Source organism: Schistocerca americana, chromosome X (genome assembly GCF_021461395.2).
Source record: "Schistocerca americana isolate TAMUIC-IGC-003095 chromosome X, iqSchAmer2.1, whole genome shotgun sequence".
Taxonomy (NCBI): domain Eukaryota; kingdom Metazoa; phylum Arthropoda; class Insecta; order Orthoptera; family Acrididae; genus Schistocerca; species Schistocerca americana.
In genome coordinates, this window is record NC_060130.1 from 149,331,499 (window position 1) to 149,352,477 (window position 20,979).

General features: G+C 45.7%; 1 protein-coding gene across 1 annotated transcript in view; it reads right to left on the reverse strand.

Moving 5' to 3' along the window:
• Positions 1 to 404: 404 nt before the first annotated feature.
• The window catches only part of LOC124555323 (probable medium-chain specific acyl-CoA dehydrogenase, mitochondrial), a 194,721-nt gene continuing 174,146 nt past the window's right edge, over positions 405 to 20,979 (reverse strand). Inside the window, exons 10-11 of the mRNA XM_047129201.1 lie at positions 3,261 to 3,431; positions 405 to 724 (exon numbers count right to left, since the gene is read on the reverse strand). Coding sequence (XP_046985157.1) covers positions 575 to 724; positions 3,261 to 3,431 — 321 coding nt within the window. The 3' untranslated portion in view covers positions 405 to 574. The remainder of the gene's footprint in view (positions 725 to 3,260; positions 3,432 to 20,979) is intronic.

Sequence of the window (20,979 nt, forward strand, 5' to 3'; positions counted from 1 at the left end):
ATGTCAGACTGAAGCATACTTTTTATGAAAAAGACAAAAAGGAATGACAGGAGCTTAGGTAGCATGTAATGTTCTGTCAATAGAATTCTCATTATGAACTGATAACTTGCTGAGTCGATAAAAGATTGGGAAGAAAATCGGCAATAGGTCTGCATTCCTCTGAGGTGAGTTACATTAACCATGCAAAAACTAAGCCTTGTTGGTCACCTCAGTCCTTCTCCTGAGTATGAACCCAGTGTCTACTTCTTTACCAAATAAAGTGACACAGTGGTTAAAAGTGACACATGCAGGTGCAAGCAAAACATGAGAGAAGTAAAAGGTATATGATTTACATGCAGGAATTTTACAAAATACTGAATATAAATACACAGAACAAGATTATTTGACACTTGTAGAAATAACTTTATTACAGAGATATAAAAAATGCTAACAATGTACATGCAATAAGTGAATTCATAATATTTGAAAATGTATTTGAATTTCTTGATTTTTCAAAGGAATTTAATGAAAGTATTCATTCTCTTCAAGATACAGTTCTGCAGAATGAAGAGCTATTAATACAAATGTAAAATATTCATGATCTTTGCTTCATTTTATCCAATATTGCTCTTGATATAATAAGACGCTGTATCTGAGATGTTCCTTCATATATTTGAAAAATTTTTGCATCTCTCATCAGTTTCTCCACAGGGTATTCACTATTAAAACCATTTCCACCAAATATCTGAAAAACAGAAATGTGTCAGAACATTGTAACACATTATGTAAATCTGAAGACTATAAAATTTGCACAATATAGGAACAATGTGCAGATTAAATTTCTTGAAGAAAATTTTCAATCTATACTCTGTAGAATAAGATACTCATTTCTTTCATTTCTGGAAGTCTGTTGCATTTGCATCATTAAAATGAATGAAAAATTATTTAAAAATAACATTTCAAATAACTTTATTTGTATCTTACATGCATTATGCATGCAGGCTTTTGAATTCTTATATCCCTATGTACCAGTTTCAGATCAATAGCTCACTACATACACATTGACTGTAACATGTCCCATTAGAGTTATTCTTTTATCCTCCATTAATGGTATACATAAAATACTTGTAGTGTATTCATAATTTAAGATTTCTGAATATCAGTTTAAGTAACTTCAACTGGCATTTACTTTACTTAACATACTGAAACATCTGATCAGCTCCACATTAACCTAGCACACCATTTATCTAAAATAGCAAACTTAATTTATGAGATCTAACTTGCCACTTACTGCGTGATCATGAACGCAGTCATGTAAGAGTTCTCCATTCTTGGGTTTCATTTATGTGACTGACTGTTGAAAGCAGTAGTTTTAAATTAATCATTTAACAAATCACTCACATTGGAGAATCTGTGCAACAGTCAAATGACAGTGTATTTTTAAGAGTCCCTTATGGATGGCACAGTAATAGGCATCCCTGGTTTAGATGTGAAACTCAGCTTGCCTCTTTCTCCACATGATATACTGTGAAATATGGCTGAAGGGTAAAAGGGGTCACAGGGGTGCATTGGGAACTCAAGTGGGAATCCCTGGAGGGAAGGTAATGTTCTTTTTAAGAAAGTGAGAAAATTTAGAGAGCTGGCATTTGAATCAGACTGCAGCACACTTTTACCGCCACCAACATACATTTTATGTAAGGACCATGTATATAGGATACAAGAAACAGGGGCTCATCTGGAAGCATAGAGACAATCTCAGACAGAGCAAGAGAGAAACAAGTGGAACAGGAAGGGAAATAACTAACAGCTGTACAGGGCACCCCCTGCCATGCACCATGCAGTGGCTTGCAGAGTATGTATGTAGGTGTTGATGGAGACTCACATTGTTCAGTATTCCTATTTGTAGATAATTTTCTGTGCATGTGCAGCATGAATATGCAACTTATTAACAAATTGATGAAAGTTCAGTTACTTTCCTAGTAACTTGAAGGCTATCCAGAGAGTAATCTCTGTTAGGTTATAAACAAAATAATGGAATAATTAAAGCACATCAGACATTTAGGCTACATATTATAATTATTAATCCATAAACACAACTTTCCTGTTTGCTATAAATGCCCTTCAGTTCTCAAACAAGGAGTCATTGGCAATAACAAAGAACAAAGCTGAAGTCACTTACAATTATTGGGGAAATAGATGCAGCTTCAAGGGAGGTCTCTAGTACCCCATATACTATCAGCATAATACTTTCAGTGACATTATTCACATAGTTTCAGTCTTTCAGTCTCTACAGATTCTGAATCCTCAAACTTTGTATTTATGGCTTATTGGCTATAATTAGGTAATTTTAGTGGAAAATCGTGAAGTTGTAATCTTGACTGTCAGGAAGAAAACAAAACAGCACACATTTATGAACAAAATTTTTGTTTAAAATTATATATAAGGGGAGGAAATATGTAAGGGAAAGTAATTTGCCTAGTGTTTAAACTGACTGTGGGAAAAAAATTAAACTGCACTTTTTCACATCACAGTATAGCACAACATTTTATTTTTCTCACATTCAGTTTTGATGACAATGGCAGGGCATTTAAACAGAAAATGTACACTTGTCGTTTAACAAAATATACAGCCTATGTCCATCTGAATAATTATCAGAGTATCATGTAAAAGTTTCAAGCACATTGGACAAGAACATTCCAAGGTGTTGCTAACAATATTTTCTCTATACATTATGTACCACATACTCTAATAAACATTCAGATAGACAAACCATTTTTTTGTATTTCATGTAAAAATCTAATAAATGTTCAGACAGACACAGACTTTGCCAGACTTACTTTAAAGTATCATGTAAAAATCTGTTACCAAAAATCTGGGAAAGTTCTTCATTGATTTACTTCAGTTTTAAAAAGGACTTGTGTATATACAGTAGTATAGATAACCTTTTACTTTGGAAGTTACCATTGGAGTGGGGCTACATGTACACACTCTGGGGTTCAGGGATGGAAAATAGAAATAGTTGAAAGGTATTTCATAATACTTTCTTGTGTTAAATCTATTTTTATTTTAACTAATGATGAGAATATTGCGTGCTACATAAAATTTGTTGATACTTGAGACACAAAAACAGAAAACTGATTTCTTCATTTGTAACATAAATCTATAACACTAAATCAGCACTTATTATTATTATTATTATTATTATTATTATTATTATTATTATTATTATTAAGGTTAAAAGAAAAGGCACAGTCAATTTGCCAGGACAAACAAAGTAATACCTGCACAGCATCTGATGCACACTTCTGGGCTACATCAGATGCATAAGCCTTAGCAATAGATGCCAGGTAGGAATTCCTTTCACCTTGATCTGAAGCCCATGCAGCTCTCATCCATGATAAGCGAGCTGTTTCAACACCAATAGCCATATCCGCAAGCATGAAAGCAACAGCCTGTTAACAAGAAAATTTCCTTTTTTGTTATCAGTATCAATCACGCAGAATATCAATCAATATTATGATCTGAGGCATTTAATCATTTTTATATTGCAGATGCCTCTTTCCCATAGACTTTTATGCAGAAATCATAATACTTAATAGCAGCAATGTAATCACCCATTACTACTTCATATTGGTGAAAAATAGGTTAAAATAAAGACGAGGCTAAAAATTTGTCAATTTGGACATTAACATGAAATTATTATCTGCAATGTTGGTGCTCATTGCTTCTGGCTCACCATTCATTACTGATAGTTTTACCAGGAATTATTGTTTCAGATAACTTTTCATTCATTGAACGTTGGTGTCGGTGAAACTAACTGATTTTTTTTTTCTGTAAATATAACCAGAAAAATAAATTGCAACGTGGATTCCAAAAAGCGACATTCATAACTGCAGTAGCAACATTTTTCATGTAGTGTTGAATAGACTAAGGCCTTAAATAAATCTAGGGATTACCTTTACTCAGTCTGTGAGTTACTCAATTCTCTCCCACCAATAAAGAATATAATGCTATTCCTCATGAAAGTTTCTATGTCTGTAACAGTTCTACAATCTAGGATTTTTTCTTATTTTTGTCTTCTTATAGAACAGTTTTGCTGTTATGATCTGCCCTGGTTTTTATGGCACATGATCTATCAGTTCCTTACTAGTGGAGGAGAGAAGGATAAGTCGGAATATATTAAAAGGGTGGGGCAGTTCATCCAGACATCAATATGAAGGGCGAGGCACCAGACAGAGTATGTGCCAGCTTCAGTCCAGAGATGTTGAGAACAAAGTGAGAAGTTAAGATGGATTAGAGGAAGATAAAATAATAGTACAGTTAAAAACTAAGGAAAAGGAGAGATAACATAACAAACAGAGAGAAATGAGGGGAAGAGAATGAAAATGAAAAAAAAATCAATAAAGAAAATGAGATAGTAAATAAAAGTACAGGAAGGTGTTGAGACATGAGACTGTAATGAGGGTTGAGTTCTTATCTCCGGTATTAAGGGTAACTAGTATCAGGTGATAAGATCCAAATGGCCCCCATGTCTAGCAGCCACTCAGTTGCTGACATTCTCTACAGCATGACTCAAGGAACCGCACAGCTGCTACATTACATGAGCTATTTGAATCTTCCCATCTGACAATAGTTTCCCTAAACTCTGGAAGTGGAACTTGTTCCTCAACACATTCTTGCATCCTGACACCCTTCAGGAATTAATCTCCATTAACACATTTACTATTCCCACCAGAGGATATCGAGGTGGGTGCATATGAGCTAGCATGAGTATCGCAGTGGAATTAGAACACTACCACAAAGGGCACGAGCAAGGCCTTGCATAGGTAGAACCACTACCCAGGTATTTACCTGCTGGTGGCAATAGTATTACCCCAGGGGTTCTTATGTGGACATCAACCACCTCAGTCCTGGCGTTAGCCTTACACTGTACTGTTTTCCGTCTGCTTAGTTACTCAATCACTCACACTGGTCACATTATGTTGGTCTGTGTTTGTCCCTACATGGTGTTGGAACTCCACATGTAATTCAATCTACGGGGGAGCAGAGTGTCTCATTTCCTCTTTCTTGGTCCAGCTTCCTGGGCTTGTAGTTAAGCCACCATTGACTAGTATAGCAATATTCTGTACCTGTTGGAATTGCAGTATTGTCACACATGTTCAGATACAAAAATAGTGATGTAGGACATTCTGACATGTCTTAAGTTTTTCTTTTTCATAGCTTTAAATTGTGGCCACCATGGACCCAGCAATTTTTTTTTTTTTTTTTTTTTTTTTTTTTTTTTTTTTTTTTTTTTTTTTTTGCAATGTTGGTAGGAGCAGTTACGACTCCAGTAGCAGAAACAAAAGCTGCCACAAGATAATATGCAATAACTGCTTAAACAAAATGCGGAATTGCTCTGTTGGCTCCTGCCTTGCCACCAGCACTGCGTGCCTACAGAGAAACCTTCTTCACCACCACTCTCTTCACCACCACCACCATCACCACTCTTCACCAACGTCTAAAAACCTATGGGAAGGTGGGAGAATCCCCTTCACTAATTCTTGCTGCACTGCCAGGTAAGATGTATTGTCAATCAAGCTGATACAGCTGCATTGATATTGTCCAGCAGTGCAGGATTGTATCAAATTGAGAACCTTTACTCAAATTCTGCACAGGCTCAGGAGAGCTTCAGAGTCTGTCAGTCGCTCAAGCAGTATCATCAAACCCATGTGGTCATGGCAATGTTACAATCTCACAAGCACACACACCCAGGGAACTTCTATGCAGCATAGATCACTGACCTGCCAGGTCTCTCATACAAGTGTCTGCATATGATGTAGCACAGTGGGGACACTCAAACTGTCTCACTAATGAGGGATGTGGTTGTCCAGTTAACACCCAACCTCAAGGTCCAAAGTAGGGCAGGTGCCAAAATTAGAAATTTGTGGCTCATGTGCCCCCTTGTGGTGAGCCAGGCAGCCTTGACCAATGCTGGGTATGTGTGTCCTGATGCCGTTGCTGATTTGAGTGCAGTGACATCGTGGCACTGCCCATCTTCATCCACATCGGGTTCATTAGGTTCAAATTACTGACAGAATCCTACTTCCCACTCGCAGCATTCTATGGGTTCTGAGTGTTGCTCTGCTTCTGCACTTAGGACTGCCAACTTTCCCATTGTGCAGAAATGTCATTTGGTGTCTGTGTTCAATGGGACTGCCCCCCATTGATATGTAATATTTTTATTATTCCTTGTTACTGTAGTGTTATCTTGAAGCTGTGAGAAAGGACATCTGCTCCAAGGTGTAGAAGCAGAGACGATGCTGAGGGCATATTGTTACATGAAGTAAACCGTAAGGTGAGAGCCTTGCGAAAATGCAGACACCCCCAGACGTGGTCTGAGGGCACCAGTTATTATTCAAGGAATTAACATTTAACATTTGACTTCATATGTCATCTAGATGCTGTAGTAGGTTGCCACCGTAGAACTTTGCAACCAACAGGCATGTACTAGCATATAAAGCCAGCTTGATACCAGCCCTGAGAACAGCAACCTCAGTAGGCTTACAAGGGTTAGAAAGAGAGCAAAAACACCAGACTACTGTTAACCTAGCAGTCCTCAGGCTCCCTGGCCTGAGGGGTGGGGCTAAATGGTTTATAACAATAATGTTGCAAGCTTTATTTGGCAGAGCAGTTACGTTTACCTTTCAGCTGAACAATGTTGATACCAAACACGGACTTAGTTAGTGCAACTGCAGTCACATCCCTGCCTTAGGAGCAGTAGAGGGGACCTAACTACATTGTGATTGGCAGGCACCTGCAAGAGACCTGCAGGATTGGCTGGGTGGCTTTAAGTGGGAAAAACAGTGCCCCCACGCGACTCTTCAAAACCCCCCCTAGATTCCACATTTTCACAGAGTTCTCAGTCAGACGATCTGGATGCTGAATCTGCATCCCTTGACTCCAGCCTCGGTCCAGCTCCATGTAAGTCTGCGCTCTCGCTTGGAGTACCACAGTGAACAGACTTGCAATACAAAACATACTGAATGTGACAAATTTGTTGTCTTAAGATGCCGCTAGTGTTTGCTACTGTTATTAGCATCCACTCCTGGGACTTCTGCACTGGATTCTGTTGTAACAGCGTTATTAATACTTTTTCTAACCCTAGAATTCGCCTCCAGTGTGTTTATTCCAGACAGGACTAACTAATAATTATTTCAAAACCCTGTTTGTCAAAGAGCTGCTACAACGAGCTGCCACAATGAGCTGCCAACCAAATCTCACCACATGCGTTTATAGTAAATGCCTGTACCAGTATTGGCTCAGATAGAAGAAAGCAATCAAATACCTTCACTGTGAATTGTCCTTCTGCCTTCTGCTCTGTACTGCTCGGGAGGGTAGACTGACCAGTAACCCTTTGTCTCCCTCTCCCACCTATGTCAGGACACACATATAGCATGCGTGTGGTATGCCACAGGGTAGGCAATTTGGCAATGCTTTGTGATATACTGTGGCAATGCCCCCATGGCTCACTGACCATTCTGCTTACGCTGGTAGTGTATGAGTGACGGTAAGCCTAATTAACTTAGATACTAATGGACTCTTGACATAGTGGTCATTGGAACAGGAGGCTGTCGAAGTTTTCTTGTAGTATGTAGCGTATTCCTTTCAGGGGGCAATGCTTCATCTCTGCATGTTATAAGAATGTGGAACAGAAGCCTATGTTGCTAGTAGAAAAATCATCTCAGCCAAAAATATTTTATGTTTTTGGTTTCTACATAGTTGACAAAGGCCAACGGCCTTGCTGCAGGGGTAACACAAGTTCCCATGAGACCACCAAAGTTTTTATTGCTCAGTGTCCTTTTTGGCTCTACCAGTGTGATTATTTGCCCTTGATAAATTCATGGTGCAGATGAAATTCCAAACTACATTTGAAGCAGCTGATGCACGTCATTTTCGGTTATGTGAACTACTTTGATGACATCTGGGTCATGGCATCCATGTGAGAGGAGCATTTATGATATATGCAGGCAGTTTTCCTAGGCCTTCTGGAAAATGCCCTTCATTGCAAGCTGAAAAACTATAGTTGTTTTGTGCCAAATACAAATGTTTTGACACATGTGATATGCAAAGATAAGAGGGTTGCACCAAAAGTAAGGTTCCCATATTTTTTACAAATAATGACAATAAACAATGTCTTCTAACTTATAAATCGTTGAAAAGCTTACACTTTTGCCTGTTTTTCAACATAGTCTCTTGATTTATTTATTTTTTTTTTTTTTTCACACCTTTGAAGGTGGTGCTCCAGCTTTTGCATTCCTAAGTCGAAGAAGCCCCCACCTACCCATTGAGGAAGTACGGGACTTAATCACTCTTGAAGTGTTTGCCACCTAAGTGTTCCTTTATCACGTCAGCCCCCAGCGATCCAGCGATTAGCTTGAGGAAAAGTCCGGGCTGTACGGGGGATGAGGCATAACAGTCCACCCAATTTTTTTTAAAAGCTCCTGTGCTTGATGTGGGGTCAAGCATTCTCGTGAAGCACTACTCCCTCCATCAGTTGTCCTCTCTGGCTGGAGTTTGGGCACTCGTCAGTGTTTCACAATATTGTTGCAGCAGAAGCTGAGCAGCGCTGTAGTGTAGTGGTTATGATACTAAACTGTTGCGTGGAGTGTCATGAGTACAAAACTCACCTGGGCTGTGAAATTTTAATTTCTATATTCGGTTCGAGTACATTCTAGAAGTATGCAAAAATGTCAAGAATCATTGTATTGGAATGTTATGTAGCTGTATACATACTGTATGTGTTCTGGCCAGAGGCAGTTCGCTCCATGCTCTTGTATGTGCAAGTGCTGAATAAACCTTTGTTAAGTGAAGTTAGTGTTTGTCATTCAGCTAATTACACCTTCTTCTACATGACATTATTCTGGAAGAGGCGTCGGGTATTGGAACTTGTAATAGTGCACATTATCCACGACACAGTGGCTCCCATCATGCCAGAACAGAGCCGCTGTTTGTGGCGAGAAACCAGAGTTAGATTGCCATCTGTTGAATATTGCTCGATCGGAGACAGAAGAACAGGATGTGACGATGACAGCAAATGTGTGCCACCACATGAGACAGGCTTCTGGGTTCTCTGATGGCTATGGCCAAGATCCAAATAAGTGGCTGAAGGTATATGAGCGTATAGCAAAATTTAGCAAATGGGATGACACCGTGTGTTTGGATAACGCATTTTTCTATTTGTAGGTCACTGCCGAGCAATGGTATGAGTGTGATGAGGAGAAGTTCACAAGCTGGGAAGTATTCCAGGGGGAACTGCGCAAGTCTTTCGGCGACACACACTGACAGAAGTGCAAGGCTGAAGATAAAGTAAAGTGCATGGCACAGAGTCCAGGAGAAACTACAGCAGCCCCCTGTGGGTCCAGGAGTTAGAATAGGACCAAGGTATTCCTGCCTGTCATATGAGGTGACTAAAATGAGTTTCACACGTTTTGGCCTTTGTGATGGTCCCCTGTGGGGTTTGACCTCCATTCTCCAAAATTTTCCTGAAGAGCGAGCCAATTGGGGAAGGACACCTTACGAGGTGCGTAGTGTCAATCCTGCATTGATATCTTTAGCCCACTTCCTCGGCATCGCATTGTATTTCTGCCCATTCTCCATCTCTTGGGCGAGGACACCTTCCTGGGTGCGTTTACCACCATGCACTATGCAGTGTCGGTTTCTGCGTCGACGATGACCATGGACTTCTCTACACCTGATACCCAGCATGGTAGCCAGTCTGTTGAGGTGGGGCCACTATGTACCCTGTTGGTTGTAGCCCCCTGACCACACAGTGTTCGCTCTGCTGATGCCTGTGCCACTAACTCCCCACGTATGCCAAAGAATAGATGCCCATCTCCCTGAGACATCAGGACTTCCAGCAATGGCCATCCTGCCAGGTGCCAGGTGGCCTTTGCTGAGGCTGGGTGGTGCCCGTGGGGAGGGCCCCTGGTTGGAGTGGGTGGCATCAGGGCGGATGACACACGATGAAGCGTAGTCCATCATCTCTGCCGGCCGGTGTGGCCATACGGTTCAAGGCGCTTCAGTCTGGAACCGCATGACCGCTACAGTTGCAGGTTGGAATCCTGCCTCGGGCATGGATGTGTGTGATGTCCTTAGGTTAGTTAGGTTTAAGTAGTTCTAAGTTCTAGAGGACTGATGACCTCAGAAGTTAAGTCGCATAGTGCTCAGAGCCATTTGCACCATTTTCCATCATCTCTTGCTGGTGGTGAAACACCAGCAGTCTCTAAGTGATCATGAGCTCATGTCAACACACACAAGTATGATGCCAAATCATTCCCCTCTCTGTCAACACCATGGGAGGAACGTCTGGGTAGAGATGGCAGCAGACCTTATTTGCCCTGGTACCTTGTATGTTCAAGAGCTGATGGGGAATCTTTCATGATGAGGAAGCCTCAGATTTTTGATGAGAATTTAGAGGACAAATTGGGGGAGGTGGAGGGCTTGTCCAAAATTAGATCTGGGTCAGTCTTGATGAAAACAGCATCCCCTGTCCAGTCACAGTGGAGTTGCTCACTTGTGACAAGACACCAATTTAGAGTGGCGAGGTGTACATTTTGCCACCAGTGCCTTCATCTTGGCCTTTGAGGTCTTGTCCGAGAAGGTCAAAGTGATGCTCTACCAGTGTGATGTAAAGCCCTATATTCCTGCCCACGATGTGGTGCAGTAAATGCTAGAAGTTCGGCAATATGTCTTCCCACTGTACTTCCAGTGTCACATGCTGAGAGTGGATGCCCATCACATCCCAATACTCCATGTGCCCCGCCTCCCATCTGTGTCAACTGCAGAGAGCACCATTCACCTTGCTCGCCTGACTGCAGGATTCTCCAGAAAGAAAGGAAAATCATGGGGTACAAGACCCTGGACAGACTGACCTACACTGAGGCTAAGAGAAAATTTGAACGGCTGTGTCCTGTGTGTATGACATTGTCTTATGTCGCCCCTCAAGTTCTGGCACCATCAGCTCTGCCAACCCAGGTCACCTCTCAGAGCCGGAAGACTACACCTGCCCCCCTTCCCCCTTGATGGTTGAGGGGGGGGGGAGGAGAGAGAATTTCCCTCCCTGTTGCTCCCGAAGTAGGTGGCGCAGAAGCAACACCCTCCCCCTACCAACCATCGGGGATGTCTGTCCCCACTTCTAAGCTGGAGAAGCGTAAGTCTTCTTCGGCTTCTCTCGCTAGGAAGGGGTCCCTTGGGTCACTCCCTTCCCAGGTTTTTTCTAGTGGGAAAGACACCACCTGCCAGTGGCTGAAGAGCCAAAAAGCAGCTGGTCATAGGGCTTCACTGGCTCAGTCTCCGGGACTGAGGATGAGCGTGAAGTCCTCTCAGCCAGGGAAACCCAAGGAGCAGCGAGAGAAACCCAAAAAGAAAACCCCCTAACACCAAGGAAATTGCGGTGGCACCCACACCACCACAACCTACAAGCTCTGCGGCTGAGGATGAGGTGGATTTTGGCGCCTGCTGAGGACCTAGATCTCACCAGACTCTCAAGCACAATGGATATAGACTGCTCAGGCAATAAATCGGTGACAGCAGGTGACCCTGAGGTGTAAACTGCCTCATTGAATGTTCCATGCCTTCCCAGTCTCACGATGTCATCCTCTCGTAGAATTGCGGCGGTTTTTTCCACCACCTGGGTGAGCTACGGCAACTGTTAAGCTTTACAACTGCTATCTGCATTGCCCTCCAGGAAACCTGGTTCCCAGCAATGCAGACCGCTGCACTCTGCGGGTATAAGGGGTATTACAGGAACAGTAGAGTTTGAGTTTAGGACATAAACACAGGCTGTAATGAACATGTGCCCCTTCAGACCCCTCTTGAAGCTGTGGCTGTCTGAATAAGGACGACACAGGAAATAACTGTCTGCAGCGTATATCTTACTCCAGATGGTGCAGTACCCCTGAATGTATTAGCTGCACTGATTAACATCTCCCAGAAGTAGGGAAGGGTTAGGGAGTTGATCAATGCCCATAACCCATTGTTGAGTGGTACCATGCTTACCGGCCGAGGCAGAGATGTTGCGACTTCACTGTCGCAATTCGACCTCTGCCTCTTAAATACTGGGACCGCCACACATTCCAGTGTGGCCCATGGTAGCTACTCGGCCACTGATTTATCAATTTACAGCCCAGGACTTCTCCCATCTCTCCACTGGAGAGCGCATGATGACATGCTGTGGCAGTGAGAGGAAGATGGGGAAGTGGTCACTACCACACAGAAGACACATAGACGTCTGCCCAGATGGGCTTTGAACAAGGCGGACTGCCGAATTTTCACCTGTGCTGCCACAACTGATTCTCCCCCACATGGTAACATCGATGTGATGATTGAGCGGGTTACTAGCACAATTGTTTCTGCGGCAGAAAACGCGACCCCTCGCTCTTTAGGGTGCGGGTCGGGTCCTGGAGTCACGTGGCTTGCTGGCTCCACGTCAGGGTGGCTTCCGCCATGGTCGCTCTACTGCTCATAATCTTGTGTCCATCGAGTCTGCAATCCAAACGGCAATCAGATGTTACAATGTGGCAAGGATCTGTCACCACGTCGTGTCGTGTCATATGCTTTACATAAGTCAAAAAAGACAGCCCTTTCCAGACGGCAAGAGTGGTTTCTCCGGGGACCACTCCCAATTTTTGTCCAAAACTTCGTCACTCCGTACTTTCCATGGTAAAGTTGGTGACTCCCATAGTTCCATCCACATCCAGGAGAATGGAGTCCCACAGGGCTCTGTATTGAGTGTCTCTCTATTTTTAATGGCCATTAACGATCTAGCAGCAGCTGTCGGGCCCTCCGTCTCACCTACTCTGTACGCAGACGACTTCTGCATTTCGTACTGAGCCTCCAGGGAGCCATCCACAAGACGCAATCTAGGGCGCTAGCCCACGGCTTCCAGTTTTCAGCCGCAAAGTCGTGTGTCACGCACTTCTGTCAGCGTCATACCACTCATACGGAAGCCGCACTTCACCTTAATGACGATCCACTCACTGTAGTGGAGACATGTTAATTTCTAGGACTGGTTTTACACACTCGATTGACTTGGCTCCTTAACCTTCGTCAGCTTAAGCAGAAGTGCTGGCAGCACCTCAATGCTCTCCATTGCCTGAGCAACACCAATTGGGGTGCAAATCGCTGTACGCTGCTGCAGCTCTACAGAACCCTTGTCTAATCCCGAATTGACTATAGGAGTGTGGTTTACGGTTCGGCAGTGCCTTCAGCATTGCATTTACTCGACTCTGTACACCACTGTGGGGGTTCGATTAGTGACAGGGGCTTTTAGGACGAGTCTGATGACCAGCGTACTGGTGGAGGCTGGTGTCCCTTCACTGTGTTCCCCTGAGCATCCGAATTACTATCTTCTTTTCCCGCCCGTGGCAGTCCATCTCCTGCATCTGCACCCCAGATCAGGGCTAACAATTGCGGTTCGTGTGTGGTCCCTTCTCTCTGAACTGGAATCCTTCCCTTTACCACCTCTACTTGCAGTCCATTCACGTACACCTCCATGGTGTACGCCTTGGCTACAGCTTCATCTGGACCTTTTGCATTGCCCTAAGGTCTCTGAACTGACAGCGGAGAGTGGCAGGGTTAACAGAGACCTGGAACACGTCAAGAATCGAGATGAAGTGGTTTACACTGATGCCTCAATGGCTGATGGTCACATAGGCTTCGCATATGTTAATGGAGGGCATATTGAGCAGCACTCCTTGCCAGTTGGCTGCAGTGTTTCACTGCAAAGCTGGCGGCCATATCTCGTGCTCTTGACTACATCCGCTCATGCCCTGGCGAGTCACTTCTCCTGTGTACTGACTCATTGAGCAGCCTACAAGCTACCGACCAGTGCTACCCTCGCCACCCTCTGGTAGCGTCCATTCAGGAGTCCATCTATGCCCTGGAACAGTCCTGCTGTTCTGTGGTGTTGGTGTGGACCCCAGGATACGTCGGAATCCCCGGCAACGCGCTTGCCGACAGGCTGTCCAAACAGGTGCCATGGAAACCGCTTCTGGAGATAGAACGCAGGTCAGATTCGGATATGCCTGTCTTACACCACAGGGTTTTCCAGTTTTGGGAGACGGAATGGCATAACAGCACGCACAACAAACTGTGTGTCATTAATTAAAATGAATGTGTGGAAGTCTTCCACACAGGCCTCTCACAGGGAATTGGTTGTCCTCTGCTGGCTCCGCATTGGCCATACGTGGCCAACTCATGGTTCCCAAATCCGTTGTGAGGACCCATCTCAGTGTCACTGTGGCTCCCAAATGATAGTCGTCCACCTATTGCTGGACTGCCCACTTTTAGCCACTCTGCGGCAGACTTTTAACTTTCCCAGCACCCTGCCTTCGGCGTTGTAAAACTAAAGTTGCTGTTGAGGCATTGTCACCCATTTCATCCGTGAGAGTATGTTTTATACTTCCATGTAGGTTTTAGCGCATGTCCTTTAAAACCTCCACCCTAAAAGCACTAGGGTGGAGGACACAGAGGGACAATGTGTTGCAGAGTGGCTGGCTTTCCCGTTTTATTCTCGTGGATGGCCAGCCACAGTAAGCTGCTTTCATGTTTTACTCTCTTCCATTTCTAGCGTCTCTGTTGTTTTCTTGTACTTTTGTTCCTTTTAGTGCTCGTTGCCTTCCCTTCGTTCTCGTGGCTTTTCCTTTCTTTCCGCTTTATGTTAGATATTTCGTCTGTTTTATTCTCACACTTGTGGCATTGTTTTATTATGAACAAGAGACCGATGATTTCATAGTTTGGTAGGTTGGTGTAAAAGTGGGAGAAGGGACCAAAGTACAGCATCCTACACTCAAGACGTCTTGGAGCTGTGTAAGATAGTGGACCCTAGAATGGAGGAGGAAGATAAGGTTCTCATGAAGGGTGTCGCAGAGGACATGTATTGAGCTCTATTTCTGAAGGATGTTTCGACAGCAGGCGACTTCATAACATGGTGCCAGTATATTGAGACAATGCATCAAAAAAGAATTACACGCAAGAAGTTTTGAATGGCTTCCAAATGTCGTATCGGTGTCTGTGATGGAGGAAGCAATTGATTTCAGAAGTGTCCTTAGTCAGATAGTGAGAGAGGAAGTTCATAAGGCACTTCGATTGTATGGCGAGCAAAACAGAGACGCATCCAGAGGTCATAAGGGAGGCATTGGAACAGACATTGAACCCAGTCTCTCGACCTTCATTTCCCTTTAAAACGGTGAAAATGCCGAGACCCAGGCGGAGTTAGGTTCCAAAATGCTGCATGAGGAACCTGTTAGGGCACCAAGGAAGACATACTGGTTGGTTATCCTGGGTCCTCCAGACATCAGTTTCCACTGCGAACGACTGGGACATGTGGTGCGCTATTGTCGAGAAAGGCGGCGGATATTTGATGATGCCCGCACCAGAAGACAACAGACCGACCTTAGCCGACGCCAACTCCAGGACGACGAAGATGAAAAAGATGATGTGGGTGCAGGACGACGTAGGTCACGATCGCCGCAAGCTAGCCGCTGGAGAGAACGCTCGCCAACACGTCGAACAAGGTCTCCATCGCTGTTCAGTTTTCCAGGTTGCGGCAGCTAGGCGACTGGCTGGAGCTTCTAAAGGGCGCGACCTTATTTTTGAGGTGAGGCCGCTGAAGACAAAAATTCTCCGCCGTCGACCCCTACCAAAATGATGGGCTGGTCGGCCATCGACGATGATATCGACGTAGTTTCCTAAGCTCTTGTGGACTATGGAGCATCAAATTCAGTCATTTCGGAGAAGTACCGTCGCCAGTTGCAGAAAACCGTATTCGTTGACAACAAAACATCTCTGCTGAAGGTGGCTATTGGGAAATATACCCACATGACTCATCTTCCTGTAGGTTTCACATAAGTGGCCATACACAGTCCTTAGAATTCGTCGTTTTAAGAGTGCAGTCATGACGCCATTCTCGGATGGGACCTTCTGAAAGCATCTCAGGCAATTAGAGATTGCGGTCGCTGGAAGGTAATGCTAGACGAGATGAGATACTGTGGACAGGAAGATACGCATCCGAGTGTGTGGAGACTGTGTGCTGGCTGAAGTGGTCATTCCTGCGTTAAGACCTAGAAAAGTAACTGTCACGTGTCAGGCCATGCATCAACCCATGGATCTTTTATTGGAATGTAAGGAGCGTACCACAGGAGAATAACTTGGTCATCCCAGCTTCTGTCGTCTCATTTAAGAACGGATTCCGCGAATTACGCATAGTTAACTGTCGCCAAGAACCGCAGATCCAAGACGCATGTGCGTAGCAAACGCTGAGCCGTTAATTGCAAAACATCTGAGCGTCATAGAAACCTCCCACGCCGAGTTTGTGGGCGAAATTAGCGTTACCACTACGAGACAAGATCTTCTAGCTCGACTATCACCAAATCTCACTAAAGAACAACGGAAGAAGCTACTTGTCATTTTTTCAAGAGTTATCTGGATGCTTCAGTACACAGGTGAAGAACAAATTACACAAATCGACAGTGAGGCACCGGATTCGCACGAGATACCATCAACCAATAAGTCAGAGAGCATACCGTGTGTCGTCAGCGGAACATCGAATAATTCGCGACGAGGTAGAGAAAATGATGAAGAAAGACATCGTTGAGCCTTTCAAGAACCCATGGTAGTCACCAGTGGTTCTCGCCAGGAAGAAGGATCGCAGCTGGTGCTTTCGTGTTGAGTACAGGAAGCTTAATAAGATAACTAAAAAGAACGTTTACCCTTTTCCATGAATTGACGATACACTAGATTGTATGAAGGGAGCTAAGTTTTTCTCAACCAGGGACATGTACTCTGGATACTGGCAAATCGAAGTAGATGAGGCTGATCGTGAGAGAACTGCATTCATCACCCCTGAGGGCCTGTATGAGTTCAAGGTAATGCCGTCCCCCCAGGGGGTCCACAACTCTTTTGTGGACACGTGCGTAGCGAGCACGGGACCCCGAGCTAATGTGGCCCTCCTTCCTTTCCGGGCTGCATACCTTCCCTTCCCTTTCCACATCCCTCCCCGTCCCCCATCTTCGCCCCCCCCCCTCCCCTCTGTCTCTTTCCTTCCCTTTCTCCCCCTCTGGGAGTATGGTTTGTGCCTACGTCCGGAGACGGACGCTCGAAACTGTTCCAAATTCCTTGCTTTTACACTTGCACGTCCTCGTCCTTCCTCTGTCCTTCTCTTTTCCTTCCCTCTTCTCCTTGCCCTTTTCTCCGCTGCGGCGTTTGAGACCCCCTTTTCTTTCCTTTCCCTTTCTCTTTTTTCCTCCCTGTGCGTGTCTGAAGGCCGACCCACGCACTTCCATGCGTAGCCGGTGACGGGGTAACGCGTAATTCCCCGCCCCGGGTAGACAGGTAGGACACGTACGTACCCCCTGGTAACGGCCAGGCCCAGGGAGGGGTGATTACCCGAGCTGATACCTTCCGAAAGTGCCGATTGGTCCCTCCGTCCGTTTGTCGGGAGGTGTGACCTGAGGTGTGAACAATCACCTAAGGCGGGTGTGCCCTCGGTGAGGGCCCCCACAAGGGAGGAGCGCGCCATCGGAGACGCCGGTAAACATGGGGGATTCTTCCGCAATGGTTTCCTCACCTTCCACTATGTCTGCTCACAAACGTAAGTTCACTGAGTCTCAGCCACAGACGGTTCTTCCATCGTTGCCACAGTTCCTTGTTGTTTCTCGGTCTGACGAAGGTCACGACTTTTCCACGGTCAACCCTTTCATTATTCAGAAAGGTGTTGACGCAATTGCGGGTCCTGTAAAGTCTTGTTCCAGATTACGAAATGGTACCCTGTTGTTAGAAACACACAGTGCCCTCCAGGCTCAAAAATTGCTGCGTACTTCTCTGCTCCACACCTTCCCTGTCCGGGTGGAACCGCACCGTACCTTAAATTCCTCGCGTGGAGTCGTTTATACACGCTCCCTCGATGGATTGTCTGACGAAGAAATTCAGCACTACCTGTCTGACCAGGGCGTCACCGCTGTTCATCGGGTTATGAAAAGGGTTGACTCGAACATCATTCCAACCCGCACTGTCTTCTTGACATTTGACAAAGTTCAACTCCCATCAAAAATCAAAGCAGGCTATGAGATAATTTCCGTTCGCCCTTATGTCCCAAACCCTACGCGTTGCTATCGATGTCAGCGATTCAATCACACCAGCCAGTCCTGTTCCAATCCGGCCAAATGTGTTACGTGTGGCAAGGATGCCCATGAGGGTGCTTGTCCACCTCCATCCCCTCACTGCATCAACTGTATGGGTGACCACGCTGCTTCCTCTCGAGATTGCCCCGTTTCTAAGGATGAAAAGCTCATCCAGGAGATCAGAGTAAAGGAAAAGGTGTCGACCTTTGCTGCTCGAAAGTTACTCGCCAGTCGACAGCCCACCGTGCCTCAGAAAGGAAAATATAGCACTGTCCTTGCTTCTCCTCGGCCAACAAAGGGGGCGGCCACGCAGACTTGCGACCTCACATTTAGTACCACGGTCGTCAGATCGGCCAGCGCAAAGATCGCCCGTTCAACCTCACCACTTTCGCCTGCCCACTCTATGGCTCACCCTTCGTCGGGTTCTGCTAAATCTCGAGCCCAAAAGTCAGACGCCAAGTCTTCGAAAAAAGAGCATTCTCGTGAAGAGTTTTTACGTACTGCAACTTCACAACCATCGGTTCCTCCTTCATCTAAACATCATACCTCCAAGAAACCTACGAAGAAACACAGTTCCTCTCCTTCTCCGCCAAGGCGTGTCCCATCTACAGCACCACCTGGCGGAAATCGCCCTCGGCCATCTTCTGTGTCGCCGAGGTGCACTGCTGGTGGCCGGTCAACTGGCCGATCGTTGGTGGCAGGAGCTGCTCCTGACCAACCTATGGATCAGGATCTTTTGCCTTCGACTGAATGCCATTCCATGCTGTCGGTCGCAAGCTCTGAGCAGTCGTTGAGTTGACAGCACCCTTGGTCACGTTTCTCCATTTTCTGTTCACCCTATGTCCATTATCCACTGGAATATCCGCGGCATTCGAGCCAATCGGGATGAATTGTCGATCCTCTTACGATCCTACTCGCCGGTCATCTTCTGTCTTCAGGAAACAAAGCTGCGTCCCCATGACCGCTTTGTTCTCCCTCATTTTCAGTCCGTCCGATATGACCTCCCCTCTGTTGAAGGCACTCCAGCCCATGGAGGACTCATGATTCTGCTCCATGATACTCTCCATTATCACCCAATCCCCTTAAACACTTCCTTCCAAGCTGTCGCCGTCCGTCTTTCCCTTTCTGGATACACGTTCTCTCTTTGTACGGTATACATTCCATCGTCTACACCACTGGCACGAGCTGATCTCCTTCATCTTCTTGATCAGCTTCCACCCCCCTATTTGCTGGTTGGGGACTTCAATGCCCACCACCCGCTTTGGGGATCTCCACATCCTTGTCCACGTGGCTCACTCTTGCTAGACGTCTTCCACCAAGCGGATCTAGTCTGCCTCAACACTGGGGTCCCCACATTTTTGTCTGCCTCCACGGCAAATTTATCTCATTTGGACCTTGCGGTCGGTACTGTTCCGCTAGCTCGGCGCTTCGAATGGTTCGCCCTTGATGATACACACTCGAGTGACCACTTTCCATGTGTTCTTCGATTGCAGCCTCAACTGCCATATATGCGCTCGCGACGCTGGAAGTTTGCCCAAGCCGATTGGACACTTTTTTCGTCTCTAGCGACATTCGATGACCGTCGCTTTCCCAGCGTCGACGATGAGGTCACTCATTTTACCGACGTTATTCTCACAGCTGCGGAACGTTCAATACCACGCACCTCCGAATTGCCCCGGCGCCCCCCAGTTCCTTGGTGGAACGAGGCATGCCGTGACGCAATACGTGAGCGGCGACGTGCTCTTCGCATTTTCCGTCACCATCCAACTTTGGCCAACTGTCTCCGATATAAGCAGCTCCGTGCGCGATGCCGTCGCGTCATCCGCGATAGCAAGAAGGCAAGCTGGAAATTCTTTATTAGCTCATTTAACACCTTCACTCCCTCCTCGGAAGTTTGGAGTCGGCTTCGACGGTTCTCAGGCGCGCCTAGTTTCTCCCCAGTCTCTGGGCTCACTGTCGCGCATGATACCTTAGTGGACCCCGTCGCAATTTCTAACTCATTGGGTCAGCACTTTGCTGAGATTTCGAGCTCTTCAAATTACCCGCCAGCGTTTCTCCCGATGAAACGTGCAGCGGAAGTGCGACATCTTGCTTTCTCCTCTCAAAATCGCGAAAGCTACAATACTGTTTTCTCCATGCGCGAACTCCAACATGCACTTTCTTCTTCTCGCTCCTCCGCCCCAGGACCGGATGGTATCCATGTCCAAATGTTGCTGCATTTATCAACACATAGCCTGCGTTACCTCCTTCGCCTTTATAATCGAATTTGGACCGACAGTACCTTTCCCAGGCGATGGAGGGAAGCTATTGTCGTTCCCGTTCCGAAACCTGGAAAGGACAAACATCTCCCCTCTAGCTATCGCCCCATTTCTCTCACGAGTAGTGTCTGTAAGGTTTTGGAGCGTATGGTGAATTACCGTTTAGCTTGGTGGCTGGAATCCCGCAGTCTTTTAACACCAGCCCAATGCGGATTCCGACAGCATCGTTCTGCCGTTGACCATCTTGTTGCTCTCTCCACTTATATCATGAACAATTTCCTCCGGAAACGCCAAACGGTAACAATATTTTTTGATCTGGAGAGAGCATACGATACCTGTTGGAGGACAGGCACCCTCCGCACACTGTTCTCTTGGGGCTTTCGAGGCCGGCTGCCCCTTTTTCTTCGCGAATTTATGGCAGAGCGCACATTTAGGGTGCGGGTGAACACTACTCTCTCCCGTACTTTCTCCCAAGAAAACGGGGTACCCCAGGGCTCCGTGCTGAGTGTTGTACTGTTTGCCATCGCCATTAATCCAATTATGGATTGTCTCCTCCCTGATGTCTCGGGCTCCCTCTTTGT